Source organism: Juglans regia, chromosome 13 (genome assembly GCF_001411555.2).
Source record: "Juglans regia cultivar Chandler chromosome 13, Walnut 2.0, whole genome shotgun sequence".
NCBI classification, from domain to species: domain Eukaryota; kingdom Viridiplantae; phylum Streptophyta; class Magnoliopsida; order Fagales; family Juglandaceae; genus Juglans; species Juglans regia.
The window spans coordinates 12028753-12052025 of NC_049913.1; the positions used below are offsets into that span (position 1 = coordinate 12028753).

General features: G+C 35.2%; 1 protein-coding gene across 3 annotated transcripts in view; it reads right to left on the reverse strand.

Moving 5' to 3' along the window:
• Positions 1 to 22926, reverse strand: part of LOC108988763 (ribonuclease 1-like) — a 24404-nt gene extending 1478 nt beyond the window's left edge. Inside the window, exons 1-4 of one of the 3 annotated variants that reach the window (XM_018962112.2) lie at positions 22670 to 22925; positions 22385 to 22540; positions 21245 to 21398; positions 20485 to 20878 (exon numbers count right to left, since the gene is read on the reverse strand). In XM_018962112.2, coding sequence (XP_018817657.1) covers positions 20655 to 20878; positions 21245 to 21398; positions 22385 to 22540; positions 22670 to 22774 — 639 coding nt within the window. In that variant the 5' untranslated portion in view covers positions 22775 to 22925 and the 3' untranslated portion in view covers positions 20485 to 20654. Of the gene's footprint in view, positions 1 to 20484; positions 20879 to 21244; positions 21444 to 22384; positions 22541 to 22669 lie in introns of those variants that run through there. The other 2 variants (XM_018962111.2, XM_019004008.2) reach the window with 2 other exon arrangements.
• Between the last annotated feature and the right edge of the window lie 347 nt (positions 22927 to 23273).

Sequence of the window (23273 nt, forward strand, 5' to 3'; positions counted from 1 at the left end):
TTCATTGATTGTGATATGGATCCTAGATATAGTGGAGATGATCGTCCACAAGGGGATGTGGCGGATGCCAATGCTACAACTCCTACACCGGTGGGTACTTCCACCCCTAGAGCCACATCTAGGGCAGCTACATCTAGAGCAGCTACATCTTGTGCGAGTAGTTGACTCCCACTCCCAGTTGATATAAAAGATGAGGATATGTTCAACGAAGAGGAGGAGATGCCCATTGAGCAAGATCAACCACCACGACCTTCTAAAAAGAGGTCGTGGATATGGGAGCATTTTACCAAAATTCCTGGTGAAATTGCGAACCCAGTAGCAAGATGCCATTACTGTAGATCACTTTGTGGATGCCATTAGAAGAAGCAAGGTACCAGTGTGTTAATAGCACATCTAAATGGTTGCCAACGATATAAGATAGCGAAGGGATTGCAAGCCACTGATCAGACCAACCTCAGTTACCAAGCTTCTACAGCCACTGATGGTACACAGACTAAGAAATTGGTCATCCCTCAATACAGTGAGAAGATGTTGAGGGACATGCTTGCAGAGATGATAATTACTGATGAGATGCCATTTACCACAGTCGAGAAAAGAGGCTTTCGAAAGATTCTAAATTTTGTTGAGCCACGATTTCCCATTCCATCACGGTATACAGTGATGCGAGATTGTATGAAGAGGCATGCGAAGGACAAGGAGGAGATGAGGAAGATGTTTATTACCACTGGCCAAAGAGTGTCTTTTACGACTGACACATGGACTTCCATACAGAACATCTGCTACATGTGTATCACGGCACACTACATTGACAGTGAGTGGATTTTGCATAAAAAAATTATTGGTTTTAAAGAAATTGTGGATCATAAAGGTGCATCCATTGGGGCGAAGATGGATGATTGTTTAAAGGACTGGGGAATTCGAAAAGTGCTGTGTATTACAGTTGACAATGCCAGTGAGAATGAAACAACAATTGATTGGTTTAAGCGGAACACGACGGTGAGAGATGATGTCATTCGGGCCCACGAGTTTATTCACGTTCGATGTTGTGCTCATATCATTAACCTCATAGTTGTTGAGGGATTAAAAGAGGTTCATGATTCCATAACCCGAGTCTGCAACATTGTACGATATGTGAGGGGTTCCCCTCAAAGGCTTGCCAAGTTTAAGGCAATAGCAGAAGATCTGAAGATTGAATGTTCTAGTATGCTGTGCTTGGACGTTCCGACTCGATGGAATTCTACATACATGATGTTGGATGTGGCACAGAAATACCAAAAAGCATTCGAGCGGATGGAGGTCGAGGATGGGGGCCTGAGGTATGCTTTGTTGGAGCCAGCAGGACAGGGGCTCGGTGCGCCGGACGCACATGATTGGACCAGTGTGAGTTATTTTGTTGAATTTTTAAGAACTTTTTATGAGATAACCATGCGGCTATCTGGATCCAAATATACGACTGCGAACTCATTTTTCAGCGAGCTCTCGGAGCTTCACTTCCAGTTGAAAAATAGTTGTACTGACTCTGTTGGATTGTTATCTGCTATGACTACGAGGTTGAAGATCAAATATGATAAATATTGGGGGAATATTGAGAAGATAAATAGATTGCTATTTGTAGCTGTGATCCTTGACCCCCGAGTTAAGTTGGCCGTTCTAGAATTTTGGGTAAATTCCGTCCTCGGGGCAGTGAAGGCTGGAGAGTTTATTAGATTGCTAAAAAGTGATGTTGATGACTTATATCATCACTACAGTACTAGTGCTCAGCCTTCATCCGCAGTTGGTAGCTCCTCACATTCGAGGCCGACAGGATCGACAGTTTCCTCAGGTGATACTGACCCATCTGTAGGGGTTAGAGGCAATCGTATTATACGGCAGTATCATCAACTCATGTCAACAAGGAATATTATGCATTGTACATCTGAGGTTGAACGATATTTTATGGAAGCTGTCGAGGCACCTAGTGATGTATTTCAGTTATTAACTTGGTGGAAAGTTAATTCCACCAAGTATCCAGTCCTTTCCCGTGTGGCCCGAGATGTGCTAGCCATTCCTGTCACTACGGTTGCCTCAGAGTCGGCATTTAGCACTGGAGGTCGCGTGTTGGATGCTTATCGGAGTTCATTGTCACCGTCAACCGTGGAGGCCCTCGTTTGCACACATAATTGAATAAGTGAAACGCCCATTGGACTAGATACCGTTGGCGTTGATGCCGAGAGCTATAGGCTTGAATCGGGTAAGTTTATATGCTTTTAAATGATGATTTAATTATTTTTAATATTTCTAACTTCTACTTTTTATGATTTTATAGATCTAATTGTGAACCATAACATAATTACCGATGATTGAGAGTTTGGAACGGACGCTACTTGAGAGTTGGGATGGAGTTGAGAGAACCTCCTTTCTTGGTAAGAATCAAATTATTCTTTTACCGTATTCAATTTTTTATTATCAATTTTTTTTCATCTATTGATTGCTACTTTCTATCTTCATTTCAGGCGTGACCAATGGAACATTGGGGTTTGAGTGAAACCCGTGTTTAATTTTTATGTAGTTATATTTCAAGACTGAGTCATATTGTTATTACGTTATAAATGAGACTGTTATAACTTATGGCTGCATCATACATGTTATTTACTTTTTAAACTATTTATATAGTTATATTTATGTACTTATATCCCGAGCAAAGACGTGGGATAAGTACTCTTTATTCTATAATTTCTATTAGTACTTATCCATCATTTCTCAAAAGTTTATAATTTATTATCCAAGTGAAATTAATCGAATTATACAAATTCGTACCATCATTCTTTTCTATAAAATTTTAAATTTGTGTAATTTTCAACTCATGAGTCATGAGCACTTTTAATACTAAATTTCAGGCGGACATAAAACAAATTAAAGATATAATCAAAATTCAGTAACAAAATCAGAACGAATATTTAAATTATTGAAAACTCTTGAATAAACCAAATATTTGTAGATGGTTCACTTTTTAAAAAAAATATATATGTTGCCCACTATCTGAAACGAAATTGAACAACAAAATTTAAATAATAATAAAAAAAAATCTGAAATTGAGTTCGGAAATTTAATTCGGAGTCGGAGCTCTGACCTCCGTTCGGAACTCCCTCCGAACTCCAGTCGGAGTTCCGATCGGAGGTCGGAGCTTCGACCTCCGTTCGGAGTTCCAATCGGAGGTTGGAGCTCCGACCTCCGATCGGAATCGGACTCCGACTACGTTCGGAGTCGGAGTCGGAGGGGAACTTTGGCTCCGACTTTTGTCGGAGTCGGAGGTCGGAAATGACAACTCCGACTCCGTCGGAGTCGGAGCCCACCCCTACTTGTGGGTTAGGCTTTCCGTCAATGAGTAGGCCCAATAAGTAAAATATTTAATTAAATGGGATAGAGTATAGAATTATGGTTCTAATTCAAGACTTCTGCTCTGATACTATGTGAAACCATCACTTTTCTGAAAAATTTAAACTGATGGAAAGAGCTAGATTTTATTATTTATTTTATATTTTAATATATATAATATATATACATATATATATATATATATATGCACACACTGATCATCGTGTTCGAATCTCTTAAATATTATGGCTCGATCTCAATCGATGAAAAACTCTCTAGTCATGTTCACATGCATGTTGATCTGGATTTATAATACGTGTATTTAATTGATTGACTAATTATTAAGTACGAAATTATAGTTATATATATATAATATATATAATATTCATGAACTATATATACATGACATGATCTGATCCATGCTTCTTTTGATCTGTTAATCGGTGGTGGTATTATTCTTTGATTGCTGCCCATGCACCACACGGAACATGAGAACCATTGCCTTCCTTAATTCATGATCAGTTTAATTTGTAAAGTTATTTCAAATGCGGAAAAACGTGAAGTTCTGAGTTAATCTGAACTGATGCATGCTTATCGAAAGCAACTATATATAATCTTTGCAGAAAAAAGATGCTGAGAATAGAAGAAATTGGTTTTCGCGATAGATCATGTGCATGCAGATCTAAAAAGGAATCACTGTCTAAATTGTTTGAATTTTGTGGGTCCATATATATATATATATATATATATATATTTATTGGAAGTAACGCCACATGCATGTTAAAGCAAATAGGAGGCATATAGATCATGATATGCATGATGATCATGCTCTTTAACAAACAAGTTGACTTGCACGCAATAGCAGTAGTAGTACTACCTCCCACCTACCTACCAGCCTGGTGATCATGATCCATATCCTACACATTTACACAGGCGCAGATCATGATCTATATATCCATGTGATACATACAATTGCATGCCACAATATTAATTAGACTTGCGTTCGTATTGCACCTCTCATGATGTATATATATATCACTTCTGCTAGGCACAGTCGGCAAGTGCAAACGGCGCACAGTCGGTTAAAAAAAAAATTTTTTTTTTTGCCACGTCAATTAAAAAAAAAAAATCAAAATTTCAAAATGCGGGAAGATGAAAACAGCAAGCTTCTTCTCCAAGCTATTCATGTCCGAATGTTCAGGAAACAAGTGCTGGGTTTGGCCGTGCGGAAAAAGTTTCAGAAATTTGGTTTGCTTGTTGAAAGAAAGTGAGAAAAATACTGGGAATCATCGTCGGTTTGATAATTTTGCTTCCGAAATATTCTTCTACCGAAAATCACGGTGTGGGTCTGAAAGCATCGTCGTCTCACGGGGTCGTCGTCACGGGGTGGGTCCTGGTGTGCGCCGTTCACAGTACTCTACCGGTCTTCGTCTTCTTCTTCTTCACCGTGTGGTAAGAAATCATAGTTTAGGAGACTATGACAAGCTTGCACATTAACAATCACAGTACTCTACCGAAAATCCTCTGTTTTGAAGCTATATTTTGAAGCTCTGCACATTAACATGTGTGCCGTTCATATATGTTGTTTTCCTCTAGGAGACTATGACAAGCCAACATATTAACATCAGAAGAACATGAAGCGTCTTTAACAGGATCTGCACAATCAACGTGATTCAGTGAGAAACATATATCTCTTTCAACCTCTTTTTTTAGCTCTGCTTTCCTCTATTCCACCGTATCACATCTGGTTTAACTACTAAAAAAGCTCTTCATTTTTACACTTCAACTTATTAAGAGCAAGCATTCATATCTGAATTCATATGTCTTCTATACTCGTGCTATTTTGTTTGGCACATGTTTTCTTATGATGAATAATTAAATAATGTGATGACTGATTGTGGAAGAGTCTTTATTTAAAGAAACAAATCTTGCCCAGCCAGCCATATTCCATTTTGCATTTCTTTTGTGTACAAATCTTATCTTAATATGTGATGCTGGCAATAGCTTATGTCATAGATTTGAGATGTTTGGACATTTTGCGATTTTGGTTGGTGTTGCTTTTCTTGGGATATGTCAAATATCATCATATGTACACCTTCACTATCATCATATGTACACCTTGACCTGGATCTGGAAGGAATCAGATTCACTTGCTATTGGCCCTCACAACACACAAATCTTAAGTCCCTATTATTATAGAAATTTGTGCATGCATGTTATGGTAGCAGAACATGCATACAATAATTATTAACTTTTTCCTGCTATGGTTGTCGAGTTATCTACTACTTGTCTACATGAAATAATTAGTTGGGGAAGTAAATTAAATGTTTGAATTATTGCAAAAAGTTTAAAAAAGCCGCTTTTTTCAAAGATTTTGAATTCTTTGAACTTTTTTCCTCCTATAAAAATGGTTGTACATTTATTTTTAATGCAGCATGTCAGCATGGAAAAAGGAAAAGAAAACCCATCTCTCTCGATACCATGTAGCTCAAATCCCTCAACTGCGGTATGTTATATGATTCTTAATATTTGTTAGGAGTTTGAAAACCTCGTACTTGCTAATTATCATTATTATTGTTATGTTAGGACATCCCAACAACTGCTCCAAACTTTTCAAATTACATGCACGGTTACGGAACAGGACCTGCATGGTCACCAGCTTTTATCACATATCCAAATGCATACCAATATCCAAGCAACATTCAGATGGTGATGCTACTTCATTGTTGTTTTTTTTATTTTTATTTTTTTTCCTGTTTGTTGGAAGTTTAATTGCTTTCTTTTTTAGCAGAATACTGGTTATCCATTTCAATATGGGATGAGACCTCCGACTCCTCCCATGGCTACAAGCTCCGAAACAACCGAAAGATTTGAAAAGGATACACCCGGGTGTAGAGAAACTGAAGCGCCTTGTTTCTCCTCTAGGCTTGATGAACAAGGTGAAGAGGATAGGCCAAATTTAGGGGAAACTGGCGATGGCACTGCCGAGACACCTCCTTTAGACCGAATGGATGGTAGTGATATGATTGAGGAGCCAAAAGCGGGGATGGAGTTTGATTCTTTTGAGGAATTAATGAGCTATTATAAGATATATGCTAAGAAATGTGGGTTTGGATCCATGACACAAAGGAGTGAAAGGGATGACGAAGGGAGTGTCAGATATGTCACTCTTGGTTGTGCCCGTGGGGGGAAAGCTTGGAATAGGACAATGAATGTCGCCAAACCACGCCCGACAGGAAAGACTGACTGTAAGGCAAGGATTAATGCCTTAAAAGTTACGGGAAGATGCAGTTGACCACTGTTCATAATACCCACAATCACGAACTGAGTCCACAGAAATCTAGTTTCTTCCGATGTAATCGCGAAGTTAGTGAGACTGTAAAAAGGGTACTTGATACTAACGACATAGCTGGCATTCGAATGAACAAAAGTTTCAGATCTCTTGTTGTGGGTGCGGGAAGATTTGAGAATCTCCCATTTTTAGAAAAAGATTGTCGCAATTACATCGATAAGGCAAGACATCTACGACTTGGAGCAGGTGGCTGGAGCACTTCAAGACTATTTTTGTAGAATGCAGTATAAGAACCCCAGATTCTTTGCCTTGATGGATTTAGATGATGATGGGAGATTGAAGAATGTCTTTTGGGCAGATCCACGCAGTAGGGCAGCTTATCAAGATTTTGGTGATGTGGTAACATTTGACACCACGTACTTAACAAACAGATACGGGATGCCCTTTGCTTCCTTTATTGGTGTAAACCATCATGGGCAGTCCATTCTCTTGGGAGCAGGGTTAATTTCCAGTGAGGACACAGAGACTTTTACTTGGTTATTTCGGACTTGGCTGTAGTGTATGGATGGTATAGCCCAGCCAGCTATTATTACTGACCAAGACAGAGCAATGAAAAATGCTATTGCTATTGTATGTCCGAAAACCCGACATAGATTTTGCCTTTGGCATATATTAAAAAAAGTTCCCGAGAAGCTTGGCTCTCATCGTGCCTACAAAAGTGGCCTGAAAACTCAACTGATAAAATGTGTGTATGACACTCAAACTATTGAAGAATTTGAGATATCGTGGGAAGAGGTAATTAACATGTACAACTTGGAAGAAAATGTTTGGTTGCAAAGTTTGTACGCTGAGCGCACACATTGGGTACCAGTATTTTTGAAGGAGTATTTTTGGGCTGGCATGGGTACAACACAACGGAGCGAAAGCATGAATGCATTTTTCGACGGATATGTTCATGCGAAGACAAACATGAAGAAAATCGAGAATGAAATCAGTTCGGACTTCCACTCATTTAGCGTTACGATACCATGCATCTCTAGATCTTCAATCGAGAAGAGATTCCAAGAGTTGTACACGAATGTAAAATTCAGGGAAGTTCAGCAGCAAGTTATGGTTGTACTCGATATGGATCATTCTCTACTTAGAAGGGATGGTGTGAAGAAGACCTACTTGGTAGAAGATGAAATTTCTGTTGAGGAGTTCACGAAACATGTTACATATTACGTGGACTTTAATGAGGAAGATTGCGATGTAAAGTGTTCACGTGGGTTGTTTCAAATGAAGGGGATACTGTGTAGACATGTCTTGGCCATATTCAAATGCAACGGGATAAAGTACTTGCCGGATAGGTATATTTTAGATCGATGGAGGAAGGACATCAAACGGAGATATATGTTAGTCCAGAGTACCTATGACACAGGAAATCAACGGGAAGATACTAACAGATATTCAAGTCTGTTGAATATTTGTTATCGGATGATTACTCATGCAGCGGGTTCAAAAGAGCATACTGAAGATGCAACTAAGAAGTTATATGCAATGATTGATTTATATCATGGCAACCAAGAACCCCCTTCGATGACCCAAACTCAGTCCAATGTTGGTTTAACTACAAATGACACACCTACCGTTGGTAGTTCGCAGCAAGTACTCAGTCCACGAGTTGTGCGCGGAAAAGGTAGACCCCCATCTCTGAGGAGAGCATCCAGGATGGAGCAAGAAATGCAGAAGGTTAAAGCGAGGACGAAGAAATCAACTGTAAAGGGAAAACGTAAAGAGGTTCGATATCTATAATAACGAGTTTATTTGCCACAAATATTTATTTGGATTGATTTATTTATGCTAATGGAGTGCTGATATAGATTTTTTACTTGTTACTTGACTATTAGCGAGATGGAGGGGATATACAATCTCAAAACACGTGTAGGAATTTATTTGGCCCATCTGAGATAGATCTTGATTCTGAAGGAAACGTGCAGGTATACATATTTTTGTTAGAAAATTTCTGCCTTATATTTGGACAAGTATTTGCCACATACGTGCGATAGACTTATATTGGTTCATAATTTTTGTTTTTATCTATATATCTTTAGACTATTCCAGTCAACTCAGCTTTTGACATTAGTGGATTCCAAAATATGGTTGAGAGTCAAGAAAGTGTAAGATTTCTAAACCCAAGGTATTTTTAATATTAATAAATTGATGTCACATTAATATTTACTATTTATTCTTTACAGATGCAACTTGGTTTGGACGGATCACAACATTTGCCCAAATGATATGGTTCGGACTTGTTGCAACATTGAGCGTACCTCTAACTTCAACTTTTTCTAATGCCATAACGATAGCATTTTTCACTACAAAATGTGATCTCTTGTTGAATATGCTTGCCTTGAATGTTGATAATTTTTTAAAAATTTTGGTAGAAAAAATACTTATTATGGAGCACTCCGTTAAGCTCTTCTCATTTGGCATGTCTATAATGAAAACCCATCAATTGAAATCTGGGCATAGGATTGACATTTGGAAAAAGATTAGCAACTTGTTGTAGAATGGTTATAGCTATTGTTATTTTCTATTTATACAATTTTCTATTTACAATTGTTTTATTGTCTAAATTTTTTTTTTTTTTTTGGTTTCCCTACAGTTGCAAGTATCGGTTCACAGCCAAGATAACCAAAACTTCATGATTTGTAGGATTCCATAGCTGCCCCAATATATTTTCCATGTATATTTTTGGAAGAATTCTTGCAAGTTGTAGTTTTTGTAAATATATTGGTGGGAAGAAAGAATGGAGGTCGTGGAAGTTGTAATTATTTTGGTGGCAAGGATAGCTTGGCAATGAATATTTTTTGTAAGTACAGTATTTTTGGAAGAAAACATTACAAGTTGAAAATTGTAATTTTTTATTTTTCTTGTGAAGGAAGCTTGCAAGAGGACTATTTAAATTGTTGTAATTACTTTTATGGGAAGAAAGCATGACACACATATAAAATTGTAATTTATTTGTGTGGGAAGAAACATATGCTAGTTATAGGTTCATTTTGAGTTATTGTGATAATTAAGTTTTGTAAGTTTGTAAGCTCTTCATTTTCAGGATAGTTGTAATTATTTTGTGGGATATTGACGTGAGTTAGTCTTCCAGCTTTGGCTTTTGGTGTACGTGAGTCTATTTGGACTAGTTTTGGTGTACGTGACTTGTTACTTCCAGTTTTGGCTTTTGGCCCTTCATTTCAATTTGTTTTGAAGGAAATGAATTTTGAACAGATGAGTAAACTGAGTCAAGCTTGGTTTTCAATTTGTTTATAGGCAGCGGGTTGCCCAGTAATCGTTTGGCATGTTTTGACTTTTACATTTTATTTGTTTTTAACCTGAACCTGAACAGATGAGTATATCCATCATAATGACCAAAAACTAGACATTCTACAAGCATCTAAATTCACATCAAACTGGAATTTATACATTCTGTACATACAATATGGAAATCAGGTTCCAAAACTTATTTTACACTTCATCTACAAACTCAGTTTACAATCTAAATTCACAGCAAACTGAAATTTAATCATTATGTACATAGAAACTGGACTCCAAATTTCCAAAAGGTATTTTACACTTCAACTATAAATTCAGTTTACAAGTATCTAAATTCACAGCAAATGTGAATTTATACATTTTGTACATAGAAACTGGAAATCAGGTTCCAAAAGCTATTTTAAACTTCAACTACAAATTCAGTTCTCTAAGCTTTTTATAACACTTACACTACAAATTCAGACTATGATTTATAACATAAACCACTACCAATTCAACAAGTAACAACAAACAATTATCACAAAACTCCAATATAGCCAGAGTAGCATGCGTGAACGCCTTAGGAGTGCTTCTCTCTCAAGAAGGACCAACTCCTTTTTTCGAACCTCCTCATTTTTACTGTATAGCACCATCTCTCTCTTCTCGATCTCATCTACTATTTTACGGAGCTGAATCTCCCTCCTTTCGACATCGATGAGTCTCTTCTCGAGCTCTTCCTCATTCCTTAAGAGTTGAATTTCTTTTTCTTGTAGCTACGAGTATGTGTGTTGATTACTATCAACCCACTTGAAATATTTGCAATATGGTAATCCCTAATATTTAACACATATATAAAAAATTGTTAGGTACGTAATATTAATTAATATATTATTTCAACCTTACATTAGAAGAGTACTATTTACCTTTGTGTTGTACTTTGGACACCCTAAGAAGGGTCGTCCTGGATTTCCTTTAGTATTTGAATATCTCAATGTAGTTTCAATATTACAGAAGCACGATGGTTTCGCTGACGGTGAAGAAGACAGTGATGATGATGACATTCTCATGCAGCAGTTTTTAGTTTCTTGTATCAAGAATGTGAAACAGTCTGCTGCTAAGAAACTCTCTTTGACTACTCACAAGAAGTTAATGAGGTTGACAGCTACAAGTTTTGATGCATTTGAAAACATATCAAGTATTCTTTTTCTTTCCAAGGATAAACAAAACAGGGAAATCTAAGATTTTCAAGCACCTAAACAAGCACTTCCATAACGAGCACAAGCCTGAGCAGCTAGTGAACAAAATTGGCAGCTACTTTTATAGCTTACCAATTTATGAAAACAATCATAATAATAAGCTTATAAAAGTTTTTAGGCTTCCTGAAAGATTTTTTTTTTATTGGCAGAAGTTTTGCTTGAAATCTACGTCCATGCATGAAAGAGACACATAAAATAAGTCTTATTTCTATATCTTGATTTTCCAAACTATTACAATATTGGTCAATTATAAACATTTTCGCCTCACGGTTTGATGACTCAAGACATTTGATACAAAGAAAAACAGTAGAGATGTGATTACAATTTCAATGAATTATTTAGTTATTAGTCATGAAATACAGAAATATTGGTCGAAAGGTGGTCTTATTTCTGTATTGGTCTTCTACCAGATATTGCAACCAATGAAATATAGATTCAATAACCTTATTAGAACCTAAAAAGATTATTCAAATCTCAAGCAACCGATACTTGTATTATACCAAATTAAATATCTGAAATCTGGCACAATATACTACTTGACAGAACCTAAACCCACAAAATTAGGCCGAAAGGTGAACCGCCAAATGCCCCAAAGATCAATTCGAAGTTTCCCAACAATAAATTCTCTACCAGATATTTGCAACCAACGAAATACAGATTCAATAACCTTATTAGAACCTAAAAAGATTATTCAAATCTCAAGCAACCGATACTTGTATTATACCAAATTAAATATCTGAAATCTGGCACAATATACTACTTGACAGAACCCAAACCCACAAAATTAGGCCGAAAGGTGAACCGCCAAAATTCTCAAAGATCAATTCGAAGTTTCCCAACAATAAATCTTCTTAAGGGGTGTACAAACTTCAACAAGAAATAAGCAAAAAAAAGAAAATAGCAATCAGTAATACAAAGACAAAGAACCTGAAAACCCTAACAGTTTGTAGATAAAAAAAATCACACATTTCGTAGATAAAAAAATCCTTCAGGAAAATTATGAAATGTTAAAAGGAAATATACCCATTTAAATAGGACCTTAGATTTGTGGTAGTAGACGTTAGGGTTTGAAGCTGCGTACCGGAAGTGGAGCTGTGTGCCAGAAGTGGAGCTGTGTTCCCGAACTAAACGAAAGTTAGGGTTTTTCGCGATGAAGGGGAAGGAAAGTTAGGGTTTTTCGGGATAGGAAAGTTAGGATTTTTCGGGATGAAGGGGAATGAGGTATCGAAGGGAGGTCGTAACAGGCGGCTTTGAGTGGAGGGACGTGGCTTCGAGGGGTCAAAGAAAGAGGCATCGTGAGGAGCAGAAAGGGAGCAGAGAAGGAGGGAGGAAGAAGAATGGGTTTCATGTTTCGGCTGGATGAGGGAAACGAGGCTGAAAGAAGAGAAACGAGCGAAACGATAAATCTATGGCTACTTCAAAACGCGGCGTTTCATTTAATGGCCACATCAGCAGCCGCTTGCGCGGCGCTTCCCCCAAGCGACTGCGTATAGCGTTTTTCTATATATATGTGTGTGTGTGTATGAATATCTTATATATAGCAGCAGCTAACTTGGAGATTAAGTTGGGTTTCTTAATTATTTGCCAGCTTATATTATATTATTTAAACAGCTAGCGCGCATGGGGAACATATGATCTCTAGATATAAAAGCCACAAAAATCACATCGGTATTGATATGATGTTCATGGGTGAGTAGAGAAACAGTATTTTATAACTAATGATCTACTCATGGCTACTCCATGAAGTGGAAACCTAATTATTAATAATGTTAATAATAATATATTACCAGAAAATAATAGTACTGATGATAATAATAATTAATGATAATATTATATATATGTTGCATGCATGCAGAGTAATGGGAAGTACGTGTACTTGCCGCGTATATATATCACCATGCACACGTCATCATGAATTATATATAAGTTGCAAGAAAAATAAATGAGAAATGATAATTACAGTCACACCGCATAATCATTTTAAAAGAAGTGAATAAATACGAGATTTATATAAAAAATATTAATTTTTTAATAATGGACTCTACTCTTTTTCAAATTTTCAAAGTAACTGCACGATGCTTATGCACTCTACTACTATACGACATTTGTGCACTCTATGACTGCATGTAACATTATCAAAATAAATTATTTACGATGAAAATGACTATTTGTAATAAAAAATAGACTCATTTTAATTTAAGAAAATGATATTTTCATAAAAAATAGCTAATGACAAATAAATGTTTTTCTTAATATATATATATATTTATATATATATATATATATATGTTCTTTACCCTAATTAATTAGTTGGCTTGATCTCATGCAATGGACCAAGTTTGAGTTCTACAATAAAAAAAAAAGGGTACAATCAGCACTGACTACAATATGAGTCATATATTAAGGAGACGAAAAATAGCAATTAACATGTGTGAAGCCCAGGGGCACATTGAAAAATAACAATTAATATATTTACATGTGTATATATATATATATATATATACATACAATACAATTGAGTTTTTGTGACGATTTTGAATTTTTGACAATCCTAAAACTGTAAACAAAAATAATTTCTCTGATGGATTCAAGAAACCGTCCCTAATGACAAACGAGAAATGGTTATACGTTTGAATTATAATAATATTTCGTTCGTACGTCACTCAAAAGATGTCGTTTTGGAATGATTACATTCAAATGTATAAACTGTTACATTCGAACAGCTCATGTAAGTTCAAACATTAAGCTCACTTACGTGCGAACGTGTAAATTATTCGTTCAAACGTTGAAATGATAGTCATTAACGTTCGAACAAGAAATATTTTAAAATTAAAAATTTAATATTAAATTAAAAAAGATTGAGACTTGAAATATAAAAATACTAGGTATATTAATAAATAATATTATTCATTACATAAAGTTAGAAAAATAAATATATTAAAATATAAATATAAAATATGATAAAAGTGCAAAACAATTCGAACGTTTTGTTTACAAATGTATAAAACTTCTCAGTTAATATGTTAACCTTTTCGTTTAGGATATCTAAACAATGGCCAACTTTGGTGACACTCTATTGTACATATGCGATCTGTCGGTCGATGTGAGCAGTAATATATGAGATCATCGCATCAACCCAAGCAGGGCGTGCATTCCTTGCAAGTGTATCCATTGGTTTCTGACTAGTACTCCCACTATGAGGAGCAATACCAGCCCCAAACTGGGTCGGAGGAATAAGATCTGCTGTAAGATTAGGCTCAAGCCGAGCATGCCTCTTTCATTGTTTAATGTTTCGACGATGTCAGGTCATGTTTAGGGAATTCATCTGCTTAACCAATCACTCCGCTTGGGGTGGCACTCTCCAGCCTAGTAATAGCCAAGTATTGGTCAAAGGAGATGATGATCGCCTCGTAACGAATCCTCTCAAATATCAACAATGGAAAGTCGATGGGCTCTCCATGTACCACTCGTATGAGAAACTGTGCTCGAGTCCGACTGAAGGTATACATATATATAAAAGGGAACAAATTAAATTTGTTTCTGAAATACATTCGAACATATAACTTAACATTTGAACGTAAAAGAATAACAATCGAACGTTAGGAGTCAAAAAAATAATGAAACGTTATATTCAAACGTTTCATGTAAATAAGTTCGAATGTATTTAACTTAATGTTCGAACCTATATAGGTATACGCTTGAACATTAGGACTAAAATGTCCCATGAGACCTTACATTCAAACGTTTATGTTTATGTTCAAATGTTTGATGTATTAGTTCGAATGTAAATATAAATGTTCAAACTATAGATTTGTCACAAAATAATTTATGTGATGCCTTGTTGGTGACAGTTGCAGTGTCAATCTCAAACTGTCACCAAAAAGTCTCTGTGATGGTTTTCTTATTTTTTATGATGGTTTCGTCCATCACAGAAGGAAAGAAAGAAAAATACACACAAAATGAGTTTGACAAAATTTATTATTGTTTTCATGAATTTATCAAATAACAATATTAAATGTATAAAAACTTATTTTATATGTGTACTTTCTTCACTTCAAATCCTATAATTTAGCCAATAATTCTAGAAAATCCAAACAACACATAACATGCAGTACATGCAGTGTATATCCTCGGATTCGAGAGACAAGGGATGGGGCCATACGATATTATACTTCAAAATCATTATTATTTCCTTCTATTTTTTTTTTTCCCGAATAGAGCCATTTTTATATTTCTTTAACTTGTGGGAGTTTGAAAGAAGAAAATAATGTCTTTAATAATGTATCATGCATGCATGCACATGATCGATCTCGAATATATATGCATATATATGTATATATGTATATATATATAATATATGTGTATATATATATCCTTGATCATAATTTATTGAAATTATAAATATACTATATAATCTAATTCAAAGCATAAACTTTACTTCCGTGAATCCACATATTTCTTTCATGACTTTATTATTGTTTGATATTGACACTGCAGGCTAATTAGTTAAACTTAAAAATAAAAATAATATATCCAATCAAATTATTAATTTTATCCATGCAAGATTATTTGTAGTTATATATTTGTAAGTTTTCCTAATATTTATTTAATGTGGGCTTTTTTTATTTATTAGTACTTATTGGTCCCTCTCTTGATCACTCGAGTAAACAAATTAGGGAGGCAATAATATGAGATATATAGAAGATCGAGTCGCTCCATCAAGTCCCTCTCTTTTTTAAAGGTTTTATTTATTTATTTATTGTATAATAGATCTACTAGAATTAATAATAATATTATTGCAGAAAGTATTTTTTTATTTAATAAAATTATTTATTGATCTTGCACATTGTACATGCAGATCATTTACAACTAATTAATTCAATATTTCCTATACAAACTCCGGCCTATCACTTATTTGGTCTATTTTTAATTTACATAATATCTCATCAATATCTTTTTATACATGTTCTACTTAATTTATTTTAGTAATTAATTTATCAAAAATCATTACAACGTCTAAACAAATCATTAATTAATTAACTACTGACAATTAAAATAGTATGATTGGATGCAAATTATTTACTTGCGTAGATCTTAGAGTACTGTTCATCATATAATATACTCACCACATAAGAGATTAATCTCTCGATCGGATCGACCTCTATGTCAGGGGAAAAAAATAAATAGCTCTCTAAGGCCTTGATTGGAAAGAAGTGTTTAATTTCATCTAATTTCATTTCATCATTACAATTTTTTCAAAATTTCACATAAAATATAATCAACAATTCAATATTTTCAAATTCTAAAATAATAATAATATTAAAAAATAATACTCTAACAACATTTTATTCAAATTTTAACTTTTATTTTAACTCATCTCATTTCAACTCACTATCCAAACCGCACTCTCGACAATAAATATATTATTGGATTGTTTTTTTTTTTCCAAATTATGAGGCTCTCATTTGATTCGCACAACAGTACCTTATAGGGGTGAAAACTGGCACAGTTGATTTGGTTTTGGGCTGAAACCGAAATCGAAACCGAATGACCGTGTATTTTGGAGAAGAAAAACCGACCTAAACTGACCGTGTGAAGGGGTCATAGAACCTGCCGGAATGGTTCTGGCCAGTTCATGGTCAGTTTCTTGATTTTGGCCGGTTTGGACTAGTCTTTTTGGCCTTTGTTTTTACCTAATTCAACATCTTTTTGGGCTCTATTCATTATTCAAAGTCATTAACATTTTGGACTTTTTTTGCTAAGTTTTTAAATATTCAATTTCATTTTAATTTTAAGGTCATTTATACTATTACTAACTAGTAACTACTAAATATATACTACTTATATACTAATTACTAGATAACTAAAAATAAATAAATAAACTCCACTAGATTTTAAATAATATTACAAACCAAAACAAATTGTCTTTAAGCAAGTAAACAACAATTGTTTTTGAATAGAATTGTGCTAAATCATCAATATCCAAGATTCCAAATAGATTCTCAAGTTGTCTTCAGTCTTCAATAGTTGTGACACCTAATTGTGCTTCTAACTCTTTATAGAAACATTAATAAGATTAAAACATCAAATATTAATAAATTTAGATAATGAAATAGAAATTAAATTAATTTATAAAATTAAATGAATATAGAATGAGAAAAATACTACCAGATTCTACTATAAATCTCTCTACATTATCTATGGACTCTCGAATATCAATTCGCGTTGACGGATGTCACAACTAATTCTGAGTACAAATAAGTGTCTCAACATTTCTCGGAGTTAACGAAGTCCGAAAAGGATCAAATGCATGACTTCCCGTACTAAATGTTGACTCTGATGCAATTGTGGAAACATACATGGCTAATAAGTCTCGTGCAATCCTTACAAGTATAGGATAGTTAGACTCATTAATTCTCCACTAGATCAACAAGTCAAAAGATGGGTTGAGTGCCTCACAACCATTTGATAAATACTGGTCCACCTCTATTTTGGCAACTGTAGATCCAGAAGCGGAAGATGCTAGCAACCACTCATAAAACAAATGTGACTCATGATTGTCTTCACCATCTTTTGTGGGTGCAGATGTCGGAGGGGAACATGTTATCGGCTAGTCGAGGTAGAACCGAACGTAACATTATACTCCGCGTACAAGTTTGCTAATAAATGTATCGTACTCGACACCAACTCTTCAGCCCAAGTCTCATCAGGTGGAAAGTAAGAAGTTTTAACTTACTATGTAGATCAAGCATAACTGCAATCAACAACAAGAAGTTCATCTTATCCAATGAACTCCAATACTTATCATATTTCATTCTCATTCTTATGATTATGTTCATCAAACAACTATTGTCACTCTCACTCAGCCTAACTAACTTTTTTTGGAGCATACAAATCTCCAAAAAATTGGTGTTTGGTGTGACATACAAAGACCCAAAAAATTGACAAGTGGCATCATAAAACATATTAAAAAATTTCATAAAGACCCGCACTGTCCCCCACTCCTCAAATCTAGGAGACCTCATGTGTCATCATTAAAGTAAGAGAAAAATTGTAGTCCTCACTCTCCATCAGCCTGAAAGTCTTCTCAAATTTATTAGCCGTCTCCAACATCATGTAAGTTGAATTCTATTGGGTTTGCACATTAAGGGACTATTTTTTTTATAATCAATTTTGTCTTTCTTTGCACATTTCTTAAACTTGTCTAATCTTGCAGAGGAGGGGTGCACATATCTAGTCGCATTTCTAACCAATGTGATGGTTTTATTACACTCTTTCAGACCCTCATTCACGACAAGTTTCAAAATATGAGCACAACATTTCATGTGAATATACTTTCCCTCCAACACATTCTCAGTAAAAAAAATGCCTCAAATATGAAATTGCAGTATCATTTGAGTTAACATTATCAATAGTAACAATAAATATATTACCAATGCTCCAATCAAGGAGACACAATTCAATATATCTCCAAATAGTATCCCCTCGATGATTAGGAATTAAACAAAAATTAATGATTTTTTTTGCAATTCCCAATCACTATCAATGAAATGTGCAGTTAGGCACATATAATTAAAATTTTGTACCGATGTTTATTTATTGGTAGTTAATGAAATCATCATTCCCCCATCTTTAAACAACTTTTTAAGTTTGGATTTTTCTAATGCAAACAATCTCATATAATCTCTTGCAACCGTGACACGACATGGTATTTTAAATTGAGGTTCAAGCAACCAAACCATCTTCCTAAGTCCTTGCCCTTCAACAATTCTAAATAGAAATTCATCGATGATTACTATCTCTGCAATTGCTAGCTTCACAGCCTCTTTACTACTACTATTTGGGGCACTTGGGGGTCTTGGTGTTTGGGTCTCTCCCAAATTAATAGTTTGTTCATTTGAATCAAGATCAATTGAACTTGACAAAGAATTTATTGAACATGTGAAAAATTAAATACATAATTAATTATAAAACAGTGAAACACAACAAATTAAAACAAACAAAGAACAAACATCAACACAATTTGTCAATTACACAACAACTAGTTTGCAACATGACAAACATCACAAGTTTAATACTTTAATCTAGATTTTAGTTCGCTCACAACCTCACAATTTATTTCAAGAATCAAAATAATTTTACAACCCAATTGTCAACACTATTAAATCAGTGCTTAAGTTAATAATTTGATGATTTATCTAACAAGAACATTCACAGTGGGTCTCGAATTACTGTTCACACTTCAAGTTCACAGTCCAAGTTTTTTATCCAAAATTTTCTATCCTTGTGCATACACAAAAAATAATTTAAACAAAAAATAATATGTAACATAAATTGATAATTGATATGATGATAAATTAAACACCTTAAAATGACAAAATCGAATACATTAAAAATTAAAAAAAAATGATTTTGCCTCAAGAACGGCATGCGAATTGCGAAGTGAGTCAAGAACTCAAGTGAGAACAAAATCTCACCTCAAGAAAATCGCCGGCATGTGGCGGTGATTATGGGCGTGGGGGGGTTTTTTTAACACACGGACTCGACAATTGAGGGGCAGAGGTAGGGGAACGACGACGGGCTCAGGGGGACAGACTCGACGGAGTCACAGCTGACGTGCGTTGCACCGTCGCTGGAAGGGAGAGGGATAGTTGTCGTTGCGATGGAGTTTGAGTAGAAGAGGGAAGTCAAAGTCAAGAAGAAGAGGGAGGGAAGGGGGTGTTTAAATGGTACTATTTCATTTATATTTTTTTTTGCAAACCCTATGTCACATTATGTTTATATATGTATAATTTTAAAAAATATATAATTTACATAATCGGTTGGTTCAGCAGTCCTGTCCAGTTTTAAATCTGGACCAAACCGACCAACCTGTTCTATGCTGGTTTCAACCGATTCCGTGCTCCGGCAGTTGGTCTGAGGCAATTATGGTCGATTTCTTCGGTTTGTGTACACCCCTGGTACCTTATATCAATTGTGTGTAGTAGAAGCGTTGAATATGGTAAGCCACATTTGCTGATCTATATATATATGTATCATAAAAAATTTCCTCCTAACATTGATCCATCCCATCTTTTTTTTTCTTTTTTGGATGTTGGGACTCTTTTGGCCGGAGCTATGTGAAGAGCATAAACGTTTCCTTTTTTATTTTTTTTCCTCTATATTTAAAGTGCATGTAGAGAGCTTACAGAAATTCAGAGTTGATTAGGGGCATCTAATTTCTTCCTCTTCTTTCAATTACATATTGACCGGTTTACAAATAGAAATTTTCATTCAAATTACACAAACACGTTGATATATTTTTTGTTTTGGATTTTCATATATGAAAACTTATTTCCATCCAACAAGCTGCAGCCTGCGGGCGGGTATACATAAATTGACGATCATTACAGTGGTTACTTGAATTGATGATCAGTGGATGATCAAAGAAATTAAACAGATAACATGGATCGTTCACAATCTTAAAATGAAGGGAACTCAATCGCTGAACTGCATTTTCCCTTGGGAAACACAGGACATTCGATGAAGTCTGATCCAGAAGTATCCACGCACAGGTAGATCTGGTAAAGCTGGCTGTTACCCGAAGCATCCGTATTGCACTCTATCCATGGAGTATACCCAATTACTTCTTTTAAGGCTTCCTTGATGTTTTGTAGGCTGTAAGATTTCCCATCTGCCTCTATTCCTGTGTGTATATATATTTATATATATATATATATATATATATATTATATTTGTCTCTAATCAGAACTTAAAAATACTACTTGATATCTGACTATATACGTGGTGTAATTAAAAAACCAAAATCAAATTAATTGAAATAAAAATGAGAAAAAAAAGTATATATTCATAGTATTTATTATGCATCAGTCACTATTTACTTTCACATCCTACACTTATAACTTTTTTATAGGGTGTGAGGGTGTTTTTCACATGATACGGAGATGTTTTTCATAGGAGATACGGAGATGTTTTTCATAGGGTGTGAGTTGATGAAGAGTAACTGATGAGAATAATTTTTCTATATTTATTGATTGAGTATCAATGTTACCTGCTCTGTTAAGAGATTGGAGGAGGCTTGATCTCTGTTTGAGGTTGAGAGCTGATGCGAAGTATCCATGTTGGTCGAGGACAGACTCTGAGCATGTGCCATGTTTCACCCACTCGTGTGTCCAGAACCCTACGCTATTGCTGCTTGGGCATGCCAGTGATGGCCAATTTTTTTGCATATTGCTTGCGAGGTCTGATAACTAGAGGACATAACTTTTTTTTAAAAAAAAAAAAGAAGCTAAAATACTGATCAACACCCACAATCAACCATATAACTATTATTATTTTCCTTGATTCCTAGTACAGTCCCTTTGTAGTACTTCTCAAAGTATTTGTCATGATTCAGTTCTGTTGCTACTTTTAAAAAGTTGGTGAATTTATGATTTTTCAACCAAATGTAGGAAATGAACTAAAAATATCATTGTTTGGATTTGTTTGTCCGGTTTTTATTGCTAACTGAGGTTGCCCAGATCAATTGCTTTGGAAACCTATGCTTAAACTGTATTTTGAAGCTGTTATTGGTTCTATGTAATTGTTCTGTCTTGTGAATTGTGATGTTGTTAGACTAGAGCAGTGGTTACTTCTCTGCCGTTGATTCAAGCCTTGCAACTCAGTACCCTATCTTTCCTGATGATCTTCTGCCATGTGTATGTGAAAGCCCTAATTTTGTGAATATTAAAGTGTATGCTCAACTGTGCTGGCCTCTGGCTATTAATGGCCAGGTAAGGTTACCAAATGTGGCCAATCAACTAATAAATACCATGCTTTTGGTTTGGTTTGTCTGTTTTTTGAACAAGTATATTCTAATCAGAAAAACACACTTCCCCTCCATGAGAAGTGGGAATTGGCAAACAATGCAGGCGAGACTGTAGTCATGTCTATAATAATTTGGTTGATTTTGTTTTCTTTCCTTGTCATGTATATCGCATGGAAGGCCTTGGTTTCTTGTACTCCAATGGAAACTATTCATGGAAATGGTAAGAACAAAAAATCCGACAAATTTGATGCCAAAAAGAGCATCATAACAAGCCCCACCTCCAAATATCTCTTGCATCTCTTCATAATAGACGTCTAATAGGATCAAATTCATAGCCATTTATATATATATTTGTTGTATGTAACTGGGATAGGAAGCAGTTACCTCAGCTTGATTGAAAGGGCTATCGGCATCGCAGTTTGAAGGGTAGGAGCCATCCTTGTAATTAGGCCAAAGCCCGTGAATGCTGAAGTCTGCTGCAGGCTTCCCGCTCGTTGGGTAGCAACAACTCTGCTTTGTGTCACAGTACGATGCTGGCCACTGTATACCAACGACGCAAAAATGGGGAGAAAAAAAAAAAAAAAAACAGAAAGCAGTGAGATTCTGTCAAATTAGTACCCGAGGTTACGCAGAAGGTATTAGAGAAGAGAAGAATTAAAAGTCGGCCACCTGCTGGACAAAGTAGAAGAAATCGAAGTCCTGGGAAACACATAGAAGCGACAGACATTGTAGTATTAAAAGCTTGAACAAGATTGAACAGTACTTGTGCTCCATCTCTCTCTCTCTCTCTCTCTCTCTCTCACACTCTCACAGTCTATCTTTTGCTGTAATGTGGGTTGGTATATTAATGATGAATACAACATCGGTGAGAGATATATTTATAGGGAAAAAAAAGGGGGAGAATCTGGGTACAGGATATGCTTGGGGACGGAAATTCATTCGTCGGATCGTTTGGATTGTGTAACGCTTGACGCTCGACGTGATGAAATATGTCGGCGAGCCCTCTTTTCACATGCAATGCATATTCATTAATGCAGGCTTCTTTTTTCGTCTCTCTATTTTGCTCAGTACCAAAGTGGGCCATCATACTCGTAGTAGCCTACGCCACCATTTGTGATTAAGGGCTTGTATAGCTTAATTCTCATCTTATTTCACAAGCGATTAATCATAATAAAATAGCTTAGGAATTCTTGAAAGATAAGTACTATTACAATCATAAAAAAAATTAATAAAAATAAATTTATAAGTTGATATAATTTTATATGATATATTA